General features: G+C 44.0%; 1 protein-coding gene across 4 annotated transcripts in view; it reads right to left on the bottom strand.

Annotated features, from left to right (window-relative positions):
* Window positions 1–489: 489 nt before the first annotated feature.
* MTA1 (metastasis associated 1) overlaps window positions 490–18,202 on the bottom strand; it is a 76,098-nt gene continuing 58,385 nt past the window's right edge. For 3 of the 4 annotated variants that reach the window (XM_063406738.1, XM_063406739.1, XM_063406740.1), the window contains 3 exons: window positions 9,217–9,248; window positions 6,219–6,370; window positions 490–2,155 (listed from right to left, as the gene is read on the bottom strand). In XM_063406738.1, coding sequence (XP_063262808.1) covers window positions 2,017–2,155; window positions 6,219–6,370; window positions 9,217–9,248 — 323 coding nt within the window. In that variant the 3' untranslated portion in view covers window positions 490–2,016. The remainder of the gene's footprint in view (window positions 2,156–6,218; window positions 6,371–9,216; window positions 9,249–18,202) is intronic. The other variant, XM_063406741.1, reaches the window with a different exon arrangement.

The raw sequence follows: 18,202 nt of genomic DNA, 5'->3' as shown, positions 1-18,202 counted from the left end.
TCAGGGTGCACAGCTCCTCACAGCCATGGAGTAAATCTTGCCACTCCTGAGCAGCAAACATGGAGCCTGTGCTGCTCATCTCAGGGGACAGAGCAATGCAGAGCCAAGAACTGCCCACAGCTTGGGCTGCTGACCCTCAGGGATGTCCCTCTGCCACATGCCCAGGCAGACCTGGAGCAGCAGGACCAGGAGCTGCTGTGGACAAAGGGCTCATTCAGAGGCCCAGCCCTGCATCTGCTGCCGGTTCGAGGAGAAGGGAAGGAGATGCCTCTGAAGCACTGGAAATGTTTGAACTGCACAGGCGACGAATCCAGCTATGAGTGACCTGGAGTCCTGCCCTGTGCAATGGCACTAGTGGCACAGGGAGCCTGGAGAGCAGGACACAGCCCGGGGATGGGACAGAAGGCACAGGCTGTGTGCCCCAGGCACACGGACCCGAGCCAGGGCGGCTGTTTCAGAAGAGACAAAAAGCAGATGTTTCACAAAAGCTCACTTTCCAAGTTTATTAAGTAAAGTTAACTGAATTGTTTGCATTTTGTGGGGATTCCTTCCCGTCTAACCCCATGGGTTAGCAGAGTTGCACAGAATCACTGTTGGACTGTGATAACCCAAATACAACTTTGGCTCATCTCACCGCGGACACATATGGAATGACTTGGGGGTTATTACATGCTGTGTCTGCTTGAGGCAGGTACATGTACAGATCAGCACAAGTTGCAAATGATAGTTTACATCCTTTCAAAACTGAGCAGGGCATCCAGCAAATGCACTGCCATGAGAAGACACATGAAAAAGAAATGATACAGACTTGCAAATACGTAAGAAGTTCAAGAGATGCAAGAAACCTCAAACACAAGAAATGTCAAGGAGGGAAAAAACCACTTAAATTCAGACACAATGTGTTCAAATGAAAACCCAGCTGCAATTTAAAGTCCCTTCAAAATGGGAAACATACAGTAACGCAATTAAAGAGAAACCAGGTCTCATCCTGGGAAAAACGTGTCCAAAAGCACTGATGCACAAACAGGTTCAGAGTTCTAAGCAAAATGTCCCTGGGCATTGGTGTACTTGACTCTTGGAGCCAGAGCAAAGCAATTCATTACACTTGCTGGGCCTATTGCTGGCTCTTGGTGGCCTAACAGCATGTAGGATCCCAGATGTCACTGAGAAGGCAGCACGCAATCTGCTGGCTACTGGGAGAAATGCCACGGGCCACATCTCCCAGAGAGCAACTAGAGTAAGGACACCTAATTCTGGCAGCCTGGCTCCACTGCACACAACGTTAGTGTAATGTTCTGCAAGGTTCTTCAGTCCTTAGCTCACTCCTTTCTCAGCCTGAGTTGGTCTGTCTTGTGCATGAGCACAACTGGCTGTGCAAAATGATCCAAAAAACAGAAGGGACAGGACCAAAGAAAACTGGCTGAACCTGGGGCTGGCTTTCAGCTCCTATTTTCAAATATCAGTTAAAGATTGGAAATTTATCTACAAAAGAAATAATATAAATGAAATAAAAAATGGCACCGTCCACAAAATTAAAAAAAAAAGAGAAAAGAAAAATCTTACAACACAGCCTCATAAAAATGGCTTTGCAACGAGAGCTCAGTCACAAAATGAAGGGTTCTAGCTCTTCGTACATCAGAAGAGGAAACAAAGCTAAAAAGTACTAGTCCACATTCTCTTAATAAGTTAAACTTACTTTCCCTCCCCCTTCTACAAAAGGGGTAGAAGCAAAAGGGAAAAGAGGCTACTAAAAATTAACAAAAAAAAAAAAAAAAAAAAGGAAAAAATAAGAAAAAAAGATAGGAGAGAAGGGGAGAGTGTGAGAGAGAGAGAGAGAGAGAGAGAGATCAGTCTGTGGTCAGAGGCTCAGAGCAGGGCTGAGTTCCTTTTAAGGGTTTAAAAGATGCAAAACAGTTCCTCAAAAGTTCCCTCTCTTCAACAGTTAGCTCAATGCTGTAGCCATAGAAACTCAAGTAGATACTGGAGGAGAGCTTGCCGGCAGATCCGTGGCCGTGCTTAATCCTCGATGATTATGGGCTCATCATTCATGGGCTGGCGGAGCTGCACTGCCTGCATGGGCCGCAGGATAATCGGCTTGTAAGGGCGTCTGGCGGCTCGCTTGGCTTCCGAGGAGGAAAGCAGCTTGCGGATTTTCCTGCAGACAGCAAGGAAGAAAGGCACGGATTACAGAGGCACCGTGGGCTTCTCTGTTTCTCCAAGGGAAACTGCACCCGCACACCCTGCTAGGGTGGGCTGACAATGGCTCTTTCTACAATGTCTGCCCCGGGAAACTCAGATTTTCTGATTTATGAATCCCCCAATGAAGAGGAAATTGCATTCTCTGCTCCAGAATCCTTCCCCTGCAGAGCAGAAGGCATCCTGGTCCAGCCTTGTAGGACCAGGGTCTCTTGCTGTGAATAGAACACGTGACACAGTCAGGACAGCCAGTCTCCACACCACTGATTTATTCTGAATTTATTTTGATCAATTGCTGCAGGTAGCTCTGGGGAAGTTTATAAAGCCAAGTCAACACCAACAGGATGTTTCCCCTTCTCGCTTCTCCCACCCTGCATGTGCCCAACCCAGAGACGGGCAATATTCACATCTGGTATTTGGTGAAGGATTTCCCTATATGTACAGCACTGGCAACAAGTGCCATCAGATGCAGAAAGCTGTTTTCCATATGGAGAGAAAGCAAAAGACAGAGAAAGACACACCAAAGTTTTAAAATTACCAAAATAAGTTAGACAGAGACAAATACCGAATGATTGCTTGTTTCTTTTTGTTAATACCAGGCTCAGAGATAAAGGAAGTAGCATTAAAAAAACCCCATCCGAACCCAAAAATGCAGCAACAATGGAAAATGTACTGTGTCATTAAAATGAGGAATTCTTTTACAGAGGATGTTGTGGTGGTCAAAGACACATAGAGATTAGAAAGGAAAGTAATGAATATTCACAAGAGTAGTCCACCAGTACGCACTTGGAGTCCTCAGCTCAGGAACTGGGGCAACAAGAAGGGTCTGATAAGGCAGCACTGCCTTCCCTCACAGGCTCCTGACAGAAGGAGGTTTTGACTGACCAGGAGAGGAAGGCCTCCACAGCCCACATTTCAGCCACCTATCCCCCAGTTTCATTTAGGGAACACTGCTGGGGCCAAAACCCCCTTTGGTTGGTTGTGTTGGTTGTTGAGGGTTTTTTGGTTGGTTGGTTTGGTTTATTTGTCAATAAGAGACACCTTCTCACTGAGCTGATGCTTACCACTGTGCTGATTTCTGCCTTTAAGATGTGATGGTTGCTGAAGAAAGTGGTCAGTACCTCCCCTCTCCTCAAAAACTTACCCTTAGCACCACCAGAACTGACAAACCATCAACTTCAGCTGAAGATTTTGAACAACTTCTTGTCAGATTTGGTCATCTCTTCACTTGGTTTTTTTGCTCACTGAGCAGGACAAGCTGCTGCACTTACACAGACATTTTTTTGTTTGCCCCCTGTCGTCATTTCTTCAGCACCTTCTAAAACTAAAAGGCTATAGGGTGAGGAGAGGTGAAGAGAAAGTGGCAAAGTGGTGGTGGAGGAGAGAAAAAAATAAAATCTTGATATAATGACTTTTCCAAGATGTTTGACTGCAGCTGATCCACTTTTAGCCAGCAGAGCTCCTTGCAGCACCCGCGTGTGCTCCATCAGCCACGCTGCCATCAGAAACACGTCCTCCAGCATTCTAGATTCTCATCAGGTCACCCCTGCCTCCGCTTGCATGAGTTAGAAATGCCAACTTCCTTATTGGGAGCCTTCAATTCAAAAACTTATTCCTTTCATTCAACCAACTTTTCAAACTGCTCCTTCAGAGCCCTACAGTTTTCCAGCACTGTTCTCAACAGAGCTACACAAAAAGGGGAGAGGGGGAGCGTGTAAAACTTCAGGGAAACCTGCTTGCTGTGACTAAAAACACAGCCTGACCCTCAGCTGGAGGATGATATGCAGATATTGCAGCTAGATTGATTGCTACAGAGCCAACACAAAGCTCAAATTGTTTCAGAGCTCACAAACAAGTCTTACATTCCTGACACTGGAATGCAGCAGATGGTTCAGGGAAAAGTTAGAGGTGAAATGCCCGACAGAAAACCCGTGCCGCTGACAATGCTCCATCGCTCAGGCCTCCCTGCTCTTCACAGCCTGCCAAAAATCTCCTTTCACCACTCATCAGTCAGCTAAGCAGCACGGCTGTCAGACAAAGAAGCCTGGGTGGTTTTTTTTTATTTTCGTTCTCTCTCTATTTTTAAATGGAAGTGGTAAGATCTTACTGAGCTGATGTCTATCACTGAACCATGATTTTCATTAGAGTTGTGCTGGTTGCTGTGGGACTGATCCCTCCTGCATCAGTCAGTGGTTCTGTATGAGCTGAGGATTCTACAGTAAATCGTTGTCACAACCAGTGATACCACACTGGATGAATAATGTCACAGTTCTGTCCAGGTCAGAGGGCAGGACCTTGTACTGACATGCTGCCACCGTGCACCTGCCGTATTTCATGTGCCTTGGATGGTGAAGAAGTCAAGAAGAGCTCCCTAGATGCAGGATTATGGAAGAAGCCTTGAGCATCTAAAGAGTGCATTAGAGACTGTATACCCTGAGTCCACAGTGCACATGAATCTGAGAGCTGCAACAGGATCCCAGTACCTCGTTATCACAGTGACAACAGTAATAAGAAAACTGCTTCCCCTGAAAATTAAATTCTTCTTTCACTTATTTTCAATTATATATGGAATTCCACTGCTTTCTTTCACAGCATCTTGCAGGCACAGAAAGGAGAAGGGAAAGACATGGCAAAGACAGGAGCTGCTGTGAAATGCACAGTTGCATTAAAAGTGTCCATAGGAACAAATCTGACCAGGAAATTAATTTCATGTTTCTTCTGAGTTCCAACAAGGTGTTTCTTCCACAGAAAACTCATTATCCAACAGATCAGTGGTTAGTAACTTGAATGTTACTAGTATCACCTATTCTACAAAGCCCATTTTTGATACTAGGCCCACAGAATAGTTCCCTAACACTTGAAATGCTTTGCAGGTTAAGGACAAGTTTGGAGATGCCAGGACTCTTGACTATGACCTTTGTAATGAACAAATGAAGACTCAGAGGAGTGCCAAATTTAGTAGTACCAGAAGAGACAAAGCACTAAAACTCTCAACCTCCTCAGTCACTTGAAGGGTTCAGACATCCAGTAATTCCCAGGTCCATCTCCACAAGTGGAGGGAAAGGTAAATGCTTCTCTGCTGTTGGGGCACTGAGAGTGCAAGTGTTGATAACTCCAGGCTTCAGACCGGGACAGAAGCCAGACAGCATCTCTGCTGTCAGAGAGGGCTGGAAAGCAGGGCTGCAGCTTTGCTTTGACCTTCCTCAAGGTTATCCAGGAGGGAGGCATCAAGTTCTCGGGAGGAAACCACACAAGCCAACTTCTTTACCTTCTCACCACACCCAGGAGCAACAATGCCGTCCTAGGAATACCAGTACTGGGAACTTTGCCTAAGGGATTGAGTCACATAGCTTCTACCACTGTCAGCAGTTTGTAAACAGTTTGAAGTGAAACTCACACAAGGAAAGTTTCTTCTACTATTTTTATCCTGTGGGCAGACCAACAAGAAGGACTAGGACTAGCAGAAGCAGTAATACCAAAGGAGGAAGATGGACACTGCGGGGCTAAATCTCACTGCTACTGATGGCAAATATAAAGCACTGAAAAATGAGCCAACTCAGCCCATGGAAACGCTCTGTCACTCGCAGGTTTCAGGACCCAGACACAGGTGGAGATGTCCTGAGGGGTAATGCAAGAGGACATGCAGAGCTCTGTGTATGGGAGGCTCTGCCCCTCAGTGTCACACGTGAGCCAGGAGGGCCCTATCCTGTCCCTCTGTGATGGGACTGCCAAGGGCAGTAATAGGTCTGAACCAGGTGAATTCCCACCTCAGCCTTCCTTCCCTTTGCACCCATCTCCTACAAGCAAATGCTCTGGAAGAAGAATAAGAATCTGCTTTCTCTGGAATGTAAGTGCATTATTATTTCCCACCCTTTACCCACCTCAGCACTGGCTGTGGTCTCTGCATTCAGTTCGTAGCATCAGACCTGCTGACGAGATCCCTCTCTAACCACAACGCCAGCTGCAGCACCCACAAACCAAAAGACATCCCCTCAAACCCTCTGAAAGAACGTGTTTCCTACCTGGTTTCTTCAGTGGCCATGTAAAAAACATCATCTGGTGCATCAATCCAGTTCATCCTCCTCCTTTTCACTGGAGGCATGGATCCACCACGAATTAATCGGACTTTTGTTGGGTATGATTTCCCATTGAGCAGCAAGTTTCGGCTTGGTCCCTAACGTGATACACAGAACAGCACAGTTACGGACTGCAACACACCTGCAGCAACATGTGCTAAGCACTCAGAGGAGAAGAGAATTGAAGTGTGGCTTGCTGAGAGTTTAAGGTAAATACCTCTCCCTTAGGTCCAGGACTGAACACAGAATTCACACACAAGCAACTGTTCACAAGCAATACAAGTTAGGTGCCTTCAATATGCAATAGGACAGCAATAGTTCAGCGACAAGACAAATAATAAATGGAAGGCATTACCAATAATTTGTGTCTGAAAGATGACATCAAGTTCGAAAGACTGAGCATCAGACTTAGATTTCAGCTACTACCATAGATCTAGAGCAACTCTATTGATTTCAGGCAAGGAAATCTAGCTACAGAGCAAATATAACACAAAATTCAGAATTTGCAGTTATTCTGGAGTACCAAACTTACCCGTATCCTTTTTTGTTCTAGGGAGGTTAATATTTAATGAGGATAGTATAGAACTAAGTATGTTGTTGAAAACAAATCTAGTACTACAAAGCTTAGCAGCTTTCATGATAAAACCCTTTCAGTACTGACCACAGATTTCCCATAACGTATTTGCTTTGCAAATCAACACAGGCATCATTTTCCAGACTCACAGTAACCCCCTTACACTCAGCTGGAAAAACATGAGCTGTTATTAAGAGAGGTGCAGATGAAAGGGAGCAAAGTGTTAAGCTTCTCAAATGCAGCTGTCCTTGATCACTGAAGTCCAGTTCTGCTGCCCCTCCTTCCTGCTGATCAGCACATTGAGAAATCCCACTGAAATCAGTCATACTGAACAGCTGGGAAAGATGCAAAGTGAAGACCCAGAAAATTTGATATACATAAATTAAAGCTGGTCAGAAAACACCCTGGTATAAATTCAATGCTGGTATTTCACAGGCCATTGTCCAAGGTCAGACCATCTCCCCAGATGCACCAAGGCTTCCCCTTCTGCCCACGGAATGGGAAACTGAGCATTTGTGTGAGAGATGTCTGCCCTGGGAGATCCACCTCAAAAGGAATGGTGGGCACATGCCTTCTTCAAATCCTTAAGTGTCAGGTCATTGCAATAGCTCAACTGAATTTTAACACTTTGACTTAGAAAGAGAAGAATCCAGTCTAAAGACCAAGGGAAAAAACTCCAACAAAACCCTGTGTGTATCTCATTTTGTATCTGAGCAGAAAACAAAAAATGATAATGACTTATTTTTTGACCAGCCTTAATCTACTGCTCTAGCAAAATCTGCTTCCCGTAGAACATCAGGGCTTTAAAGCTAAACAAACAAACCCCCACCTTTTAAAACTCTAAGCTCTTTAAAACTGTTGCATACAAGTGCAATAACAATTTAATTTCTTAGTTGCCCAACTCCATGTTATACAAGACAGCTTCAGCACCACAGCAGACCACTGAAATACTTCAACAATTGCTTTTGGGTTCAACATTTGTTAAGCAAAAGCTTTCAAATAAAAGCTTTTCTGATGGCATTCTTTTTACCCCCTCCAGGTTTCTCTAAGAAATTCTCTTCATTAAGGTTGCAAAGTGTATTTTCTCCACATATGCAAGATACACAGGAGAAGAACTCCAGAAAAAGTTCTTGGAAATGCCTAGAAAGGGCACTCCTGTGCTGCCAGGTTGCCTTTTCGCTACCTACATGGTGAAATGGATTTCAAATGATACATCCTGAAATGTGGACCTTTAATTTTTCATTCACGCTTGATCAGGCAACCAGAAATCAAGGCAGTTTTGGGAGTTTCACCCTAAAACATCTAAAAAGTATAAGTCATCACAGATTTCTCCCACTGCTCTGGGTTGTTTTACTCAGCAGACACAAACAAGTAGCCAGTCTTCTCAGTGACATGGAATGAAGCTGAATTCATGGAGGAACACAATTTACCACTTCGGATTGAGGAACAAGCCAAAGGAATGCTGTTATTCCAAGCAGCCTGGCACAGCCAAGTTCTGGCCTCCCCTGAGGCCACTGCACGCCTCCCCAAACACTGTCAGGTTCAGTGCTGCCTGTGATCGCTGTGCAGTGACCATCGGTCACACCTGCTGCTGGCTGACCTCTGTCACAGGGACCCTGCTGACACTACTGCACTGTGGCACTTCAGCTAACGAGGCAAGCTCCACTTGATCAACATCAGATCATTTTTGGAGGGTAAAGAATGTATGCTTGAAGATGTTTCCCATAAGCCACGTGCAAGGGGGAAAAGGGATGCACAGCCTTTGCACTGGCTCCTTCACAATTTAGTGAGAAAGGATTCTGCCAGAGACACATCAATCAGACTGGCTATTTGCTTCTGTCCTTTGAATAAACTCAGCACAACAGATGAAAGGCTACAAATAACTTCTCCTTTAAAAAAAAAAAAAAAAAAAAAAGCGAGAGAGAGAAAGTAAAATACAAGCATTCTCAGCAGGTAACTTGCACACCAACTTACTAAAAAAATAAATAAAAAAGAAACTGTTTTCCAAACAAACCCTTCTATCATTTAAACCTTTCTCCTTCAGGGAAAAACATTCCACCTAGAAACACATCCCAGAACTTTGCTGTAAGCAGCCACTCAGTTTCTGCATGAGCAGAAACAAAATGCTCCATTCAAAACAGGATCTCGTTTATAAAGACAGATAGATTTGAGGTTTAAATTGTATTTAACCACTAAGATGATTCAGATGCCCCAAAATATTTTTTTTTTCCTTTTCAGTGAATTGGGAAGTATGACCAGCTGCAAACAGCAAAGGTGGAAGTGAAGCACTACGGTTTAATGGGGTGTTCTATCTAGTGTGGGTTAATAATTCTTTTTTTCCCTGTTTTGGTTAAATGAACATTCTCTTACCATTTGTCTGGTTTGTCCGTGGTTAGGCAGACCTAACAAACAGGAAAGAGAATAGAGCTGGTAAGACCATTGCTTTTCCAAGACAGAAAAAAGTACAAAATCAAAACACACGCAGCTATGATTACAACTGTGTTGTTTTGCTAAGCCTACTGAACTGACTTCTGCCCTCCTGGAAAGGTGACTGAGAAAAGCTTCCCTGACAACATGGTTTGAAGAGCAGAGGCCCCAGGTCACAAACAAATTCCATTTGCCCAGACTATTCTCTGTTTTCTCAAACCTTGCTTCACACTACCACACACTGCCACAGGTAAACACCTCCTGAGGCACAGAGCACAGCCACTGCAGCTATCACAGAGCCCTTTCCAGACACACACACAGCACCAGGCACCACAGCTCTCTGTAACCAGGCGCTTTGCTGTGCTGTCAGGTATCCCTCACACTGCCCTCAACTGCACAGTGCACACACAGGACCCTGCAGGACTCACAAAGCTCCTGGGACTTGAGGGAAAAGCGTGTTGCTATAAGGTAGCATGGCCTGGCACAGAATGGTCTGGGAGACCCAATAAACTCAACAGTTTGTTAGTACTGTTTGGTTTTCCAAGATGCACGTCCAGAGAAAACACCACTCCATTAGCATCCATGCACCAAACCACCTCTCTCAGCCCCTTCTGGCTGAGAACCAAAATGTCAGTGCATCAAATCCAACAGGTACTACAGGACAGGCATCAGCAAATGCTGTTGCTGTCTGCAAAAGGTCTCAGTATGAATCCTGCTTTCACATTCATAGCATCTTTGAACCTTCCCATTGCTAGTGATTTAGCTGGGATGAAAAACTTTTTTAAAGAATCCAGCCAGAATGAACTTTCACAGCTCACGGTCTGTATTCCAGCAGGTCCCTGGAGGTCCTCATTGGTAAAACCAAACACATTGTTTTGCATCGAGTACAACAGGAAACACAGGGCACAGTAAAGTGTCAGGAGTGAAGAAGGCGGAACAGGGGACATTTTCTGAGCATCGAGTATCACAATACACCACATTAGAATCACCAGTTTATATCAAGTGTATCTTCCATCCTGTGTAGAGGTTATGCTGTTAGCTACTTCAAATGGGAAGACACATGGTCTCAGTTCTTGCCGCATTTTTGTGCCTAAGTATCCACAGAGATTAATAGCTGCCAAAAAGATTTCCATCAAGTCTGTAGGACAGATGTACCAGGCACCGAGCAAGAAGGCCAGTAACAACCTTTGGATATTGACAAAGGCAGTGCAGGCACCAGATAACCATGTTTTTACATGGGAGCAGCCACCACGTCCAAAACACAGCTGTGAGCAGCTGCTTGGGACGGATGGACAAAGGGCTCCACGGATGCTGGGAAACAGCACAGCCAGCAGGATGCAACCAGAGTCTGTCAGCTTCAGAGCTAAGCTCCAGCACTTGTTACTTTCTTCCCCCTTCCATAACTCAAAGACTGTGTTTTCTTCATTCACCGAAACTCTAAGAGATGTAAATCAACTGACCCTAGTCCCTAGATTGAAGCCACATATTTTCTTGTAGTAAGAACACCCGTGATGCCAGAAAAGACTGTCCTGATACGTGGCTATTGCTGGATGTACAACAGACAGCAAACAGTGTTATTTCCAAGCACCAGAATTAAACCAGAATGTTCCATGGTGACAAGTTGAGGGATACAAACTGAGCGAAGGCTGGGCAGAACTGTTGCTTGCTCTGAGCCCCAAAGCTTCAGAGCCCTCAAGCAGCACAGAAGCAGTGCTAACAACAGGGACACACCTCCCTTCCAAATTGCCATTTCTAGGACAAAGCTGCCCATGACAATTTTTTGCTCCAGTAAAATAGGACACAAAACAAAGCTACAGCTTCAATGCAATTTATACCCTTGCTTTCACAGCAATAAGGTATCAATTAGCATATTAATATTGGTGAATTAATCCATGAATTTTCACTTTAGTCACACTTCAATAATTGGAGTCTGAAAGAACGAAAACAAGCACTAAAATGACCTGATTCGGTCTGCAATTAAAAAAAAATCACAGTAAGAGCATATGGAGCCAAAGCACTGCTATTAAATGAGCAACTTCTATGCACAATCATCACCAAAGAGAGGCAGAGAGACAACACATCTGTAACCCATTGTGGAACAGCTGGCAAGTCAACAGGATGCATCTGGACTGGAAACAATGGATGCTCACCCAAAAGTTTTTGGTGGCTTCTGTGTGAGAGAGGAAGCCTGTGAGACAGGCACCTCTAAAAACTAAACCAATCCTGTGGGTGAGTGGTGGCACAGGCAGAGAACTCACCATGCCAGACTCACACCTGCCCCATGTGCTTGCTCCACTTTCACAGACAAAGATTTCAGAGATGTCTCCCCACGCATCCACAAGCAGGTTAAAAACAAGCTAGCATAAGAATTTAAATCAGGAGCAAAATACAATGGTTCTGGCAGCTCCTCTCCAGGAAAAAAAAAAAAGAAAAGTTTGACTATATTTTATGGAGGAATGCCTCGAAAAGACACAGGGTAGAAAACATGATTAGTGCTTTTGATGATATCTAAGGTCCAACTACTTGAATTTACACAGCTCCAGATCAGCATCAACACTGACTTCCTCCAAATGACACAAGAATACACAAACAACAAAAGGACGTCTTCAAGATTGACCAAACCTTTAAATCCACAAAGTGTAAAGGTGTGCAGTGACAAATCTAAGCAGGTCTTCCAATCTTTTGCAGTCAAAGAAATTGAAATATACACTGAAAATTCCAAACTAAATGTTAGGGGTTTTTTCCATAGCACTGAAAAACACCCAAAGCTGTAGAAATCTCTTGCCATGCAATTTCTCCTGCCAGTTTCCTTTATACACTGAAATAAAGAGGAAGCCCCAGAGGATAAAATGAAGACAAAGTCAATTGAAGGTATAGCTGCAGAGAATCATCCTTAGCTACAGACGATTCTACACCTTACTGAAATGGCAATGAACCAGCTGATCACTGCACAGAGATTATCTGGCACCCTCAGGGCACGTCTGCTCCCCACAGCTCTGTGGGGCCCTCGGAACTGTTCCTCAAGCTAAGCACAATCACAGAGATTTTGGCTGAACACCAACCCAGCTGGTTACTGTGCCCTAATGATCCTTTCATTCCTGAAGTACCAAAGCTGCAGGTGAATATACTTTCTCCCAAAGAAATACAGGTGGGGAAGGACTACCACAAACAGCAACACAAGTCTGTTACTGCTGCTACTTCGCAGCTTTGTGTTATCTTTGGAGGATGGGAAAACCACCTCTCAGCCAAACAACCTGTTATTTTTCTAACAATCTCATGTCATTTGAATCTCATGCTTTTGGATTTGTTAAAAAAAAAGCTGAATGAGAGAATGCCTTCCAGCAGCAATTACAGCACCCAAGAGCATGCTGTGGGAGTAGGGGATAGCTGGCACCCAAAAATACAGAAAGAATGGGAGAATCTAATTTTCCAATGGAAAGCAAACCAGCACATCTGGTCCCACTGGATGCCTGACTCTAGACACGCTCTTTGCTGCTCCAGTCCCATCCCCTGCAACTCAGCATCTCAATGGCTGAATTCCAAAACTACTCCCACTGCTCACAGTCTGCCTGCTGTTTTGCCAACACCACCCAAGTGCCATGTGGAGAAGCAGGAGAGCCTAAACTCTCAGCAGTGAGCCCAGCCCAGGCTGGAGCACAGGGATATTCCCATGAAGTTACTAAAAGCTTCAAGAAGCTGCTGAAGCATGGAGAAGTCTCAGCTTGGTCAGAAACCACGCAGTGCTTTTCCACTCCTGAACATACACTCTGCTGCTGTGTATTTACAGCCCACTTCACAGTCTGACACAAGTGTGTACAGTGTGTACAGAACAGACCCTCGTACCACGGAGAAAGAGTAGCTCAGCTTCCAGCCTGGACACAGCTCAGAGTTGGTAAACTTGTGTTTAGCCAGAGTTACTAACTCCAATCTTCCACATACATACCACACACAAAATAATTGGGTCCTTCATCAAGCAATTAGTCACAGATGGCATTTGGTTTTTACTTTGTTTACCCACAAGAAGTATCACGCAGAACATGTCATATGCACTAAGACTAAGAAGCACATCTTCAACTACAACAAATGCAGAGAATTTCACACACTCCTTCACAACCAGTGACTTCACCACTGCTTTCTAAAATCCATATACTCTTCATATGCATTTTCCTGTTCCAAAAGTAATCCTCCTCCTGAGACTCCATCCTTCCCAGCAGTAACAAAAACATCAACAATACCACATTTGTGGGCAAGCTAGAAAAAAGAAATAAAACTTCATGCACGAATGAGGCTTGATGAACAAGGATTTCACTTCCAAGTTACCCGTTCACTCAAGGCAGTCTCAGTGTGTTGACATATACACACACACTTTTTACCAGCTTGCAAAAACACTTTAGCACCCCTGCCTCTCTTATAACTACAAAGAGTGTTTTACCACTGTGAGTGTCCACCTTCTAACAATCAGAGGCTACAAACTTTCAGAAATGTAAGGGCAACAAGCAGAATAGAGAATAAATTGTGCCCAACACCACCTAGACTAACATTTTCTTAAAATTCTGTTGTACATAAAAACAATGACAAAATTGCAATTTACTTACCTAAGTAAGTTCCTACCAAGATTGGCAAAGGAAAAGGAAAGAAAAGATTTAAGGTTAAAAAAGGGAAAGATTCACATAGTTCAGAATACAGTAGCTCAGCCCCATGCAACAAATAGAGATACACAGACTGGTTTGGCTGTAATGAAACACAGAAGTGATCACAGCTCTCTGTTGGACACATAAAACCAAGACAACACTAAACACACAGTAACTCCGAAGGAGAGATTTTGCAAAGAGCAGCTTTAATTTTGGATGAGTAAGTACTGGTTTGTACCTAGCTCCTTCCACCAAGACCTGCACATTAATCTCACTGGATTTGACAGCACTTCCTAAAATGCTTGGTCCAGCAGTGTGGGATTGCATTTTATGGAAATGGTTTGCTCTGGCTCACCCTTGGAAAATGTATGGTTTATCCAAAGTCTGTACCCTCCCTGCAGTATCCTGTATCTGTAACCTCATTGGCTGGAGAATGTTACCGCGCCCCTTTGAACCTCTGTGATAAGAATGCTAAGGCAGAAGGCTCTGCCCCTCTTGCCCCTCTACCCCTGGAGGCCTCCTGATGCTCCCTTTTTCCCTCTCCTCCCTTCCCCCCCCCCCCTTCCCTTCCCCTCTCCCTCAGTGAAAAAACCCTCACCTCATCAACATCCCACCGGCATCTGAGTCTCCTTGCCTGCCAGCACGGGAACACCACGAACCCAAAAGACCCCGGGGGTCTCCGGGGGGCACTCCCCGGGGACCCCCCATAAATTTAAACAACAACACAGCAGGTCACACTCACTTGCTGTAACCACAGCCTCTCCCAGATGATGTGTCTGTTCATGCAAGGCTGAACCTCCCGCTACAAACACTTCAAGAACCCTGCTAATACTTTTTCAACAGTGACATCCAACTGCAGAGAGCCAGCAGCTCTCCTTGGGCTCACATGGAGAAGGGAGAGCTGCTTTCTGTCTCAGGGTTGAGTCAATCAATACTGTCCACTCATATTCCAAAAAGAGCATCATGGTGCATTCTGCCTGGCTGTAACACACCAAGGGGTTAAAAAAAGAGGAGACAAAACTATGCACCTCACTGCTTTAGAAGTTGCTGATCCAAGCTATAAGAACTAGAAAGCACTGAATTATTCACTGTTCTTAGCATCTGGAGTATTATACATCATATACATATATGTGTGTGTGTGTGTATAGATATATATATGAATGGTATGTGTCACACATTTCACTCAGTTACAAATTTAGGCTTTGTACTATCCAGGGCACTTGCAATTCTACCCTTGCTCTGTTATATATTAATTTCCTCTCACATTAATTACACCTGCTCTCTACCATTGCCTTGGGATATGCACTCTCCTCTCAATCAACATTTGCATCTTACTCCATGCCATCATTCCTCAATGAAATAGTTTTCACTAGCTGATCCACAGAGCATGATGCCCATCTGCTGATTTTACTTTCAGATCTTTCCTCATAACACCAAAAGAATCCGATCACAGTATCAAGGCTACACTGAAAGCAAGTGCAAATTGTATCACTTAGCATTGGAATACAAAATCCCACATGAAATTCTCAAAAATAATCGGTACTTTCAGCAAATAATCTAAAGCCAGGAAGTTGCATAGGCACATGGTTCTTGGGGGTCTCCAAAAAGCAGTTCAGGCAATTTGACATTCTTCCCAGCTGTGCTACAGCTGGCACTGAACATTTGCTCTCTTGTCACTAGTTAGCATTACTGGGGTCTGGATTCCAACAGCTAAAGCCAGGCCTTTTCCCCAGCACCCCACCACTTACTAAAGGACCAACGCTCCCTGCCATTTGCAGGAATTCCTGGATGGGCAGATTTCCATTGGCTGGCTATCCCTCAGTTTAGGAAGACAGCTGGGGTCACTGGTGATAAAAGCAGAATTTTAGTGCAACTTATGCATACAGGTAAGTCCACATTTTCTGCAAGTCTAAGTGAGCCAGAAAAACCATATATATGTGGGTGTGCATGTATATATAAAATACTGAGATAATTTTGGTCCCCTACATAGCTGATGTTAGAGAACTTCCCTATCTTTCCATCTTGATAGGGAAGTTCTCTAACATCAGCTATGTAGGGGACCAAAATTTTTTGGTTTTGTTCAAGAACAGTACTTCCACTGCCATGCTCATCTCTTGATAACTGAACTACGGCCATGGCAGGCTGATGAATGCTTCCACTTCTGGTTCATTCACGTTTCCCAAAAAGGATGTGAGAAACAATGAACCAGAACATGTTAAATTAGACTGACATTCCACTTGGGTTTAGAAATCCCCAGCAGCAGAAGCAAGGTATTCCAACAGTTAATTAACCTCACTCAAAAATCTGCAGCTTGTTTCCAGCCAGAGTTCTCTACTGTACCTTCTGGCTACTGCAGCTCATTACTCCACTCCCAGCTAGACTAAAAGCCCTCTATTATTATACTTCTGCTGTTCCTGTCAGCAGAGACAAACATTTACAACTTCCACTTTGATAAAGGCATTTTCTATTATACAGTGTGTTTTCCAGTCCCTTCACTCTTTTCATGGCTCTTCTATAAACCCTCTCCAATTTTCAGCATTCGATCTGCTACCATGTTATCAATGCAAGTCTGTTGCTGGGAAAAGCTTTCCCTTTATTGCAGCTACTCATTCATGTTCTCCCACTTTCTGCCAATTTTAGAAGTGCATGTGATGACCCTGAAAAACAAATTTGATTAGATGAAAGCCAGCATGGTGTAAAAGAGAGGGGAGAAAAATAAAAATCTAACAATGCTCCCTCCCTTCCCCCAACAGGAATTTGCATAGCAAAGTATCACTGAGATACCACACTGCATGGTTGAAAGCAATCAAGTAAACAGGTTCCTGCACACAAAACATCCTCTCTCTCTAGAGGAAGTTTCATGGCAAAGACTGTCAGTCAAGCTCCAGAACACTAATGAAAAAGCAATAAACTACAAATTTTTTAACATCTCACTCTATTTGACAGCTTATGAGACTCTATGTACTTTTCATGTTCCAAAAATAGGATTCTGCAGCAATTTGTCCATGCTAAGTTACTGCTGAGGGAGAGCTGGGAAGTGTACTGTATGCCTAATGATGCCTCCAACATGATTTAAGGAGGAGGAAAACAAAATAGATAAAAGAACTACAATCTTGTAAAATGAAGTGGAGGCAAGAACAAGCCTGTTCTTGGAATTCAGGCACTGATGAAAATTCAAAATGCCTGGCCAGAAAAATCATATTCAGAGCTTGAAGAAGTTCAGGTCTCAAGGGTTAAGCAGAGATGAGTCAGAAAAAGAAAAGTTAAAATTACTTAGCAGGAGCTACAGTAGCAAGAGAAAACAAACAAACAAATAAACAGAATTCCAAAGGAAAAATGTCAACTCTTTGAAGTTCAGCAATTGCTGTGTATAACCATGTACCTTAATGCTTTACACTATACAAAGACACAAGCTGCTACCTGGCCCTTTCCTGCAAATAAACCTCTTGATTATATTTTGCTTTACAACCCGGGGAAATCCTTACAAAACCATCACGTGCTACCAGCTCAGCCATGACTTCCAGTGTTCAGACTTCTTCCCTGTGTTTGGAGGTGATGGCCCAGCACCACAAGGCTTTTATCCCCAGCAAAGAGCCTTCAGCTAAAGCCCACCACAACAGTGTCCACTGTCTCCTGTCACAGACTTTGGCACAGTGACCTGTCCAAACCCTAAGACGTCTTCCAGGTGCCACCAATGCCACACATCAGCAGGAAGCAGAAAAACTCCTGGGTAACAATTTTGTACTATGTTAACATCCCTTTGGAAACTATTTAAATACAGGTGGACAAAGTGTCTTCCTGCACCTAAAGTTGTGCAGAAAGAATGTTTTCAGCCTCTCCATGCAGACATCTTAACACTATCCTTTTTTGGCAGCACACTCTCCTACAGTGACCTAAACCAGTCAGTATTTCAGGAGATGAGAAACATGAAAATAACAAAGGAACACCCCCAATTTCCCATAATATTTATGTAAATGCAGAGTCTGACTAATTACAACAATTCAGGCTTACTCTCATTAATCTTTTCCTACTATTTTAGATCAGCTGTAATCCAAAAATCAGTTGTTCTGGATAGATGGGTTTATTCCAATCCTTTTATACTCACTCACAGGCTCCTAAATTCTGGCCACAAGGCTTCATTACTCTCACTGCCATTCACCTCCTCTTCACAGCAGTTCCAAGTTATGTCCTTCCTGCCAGCAGCCCCCTAGACTACTAAGTCTGGATGACTCTACCCAAAACCAAGGAGAAGCCACAGTGCCACAATCCCAGTCCTTTCATGGCACAGGAAACCAGTT

Source organism: Prinia subflava, chromosome 10 (genome assembly GCF_021018805.1).
Source record: "Prinia subflava isolate CZ2003 ecotype Zambia chromosome 10, Cam_Psub_1.2, whole genome shotgun sequence".
NCBI lineage: Eukaryota > Metazoa > Chordata > Aves > Passeriformes > Cisticolidae > Prinia > Prinia subflava.
This window is presented reverse-complemented; position numbering and strand designations above follow the sequence as displayed.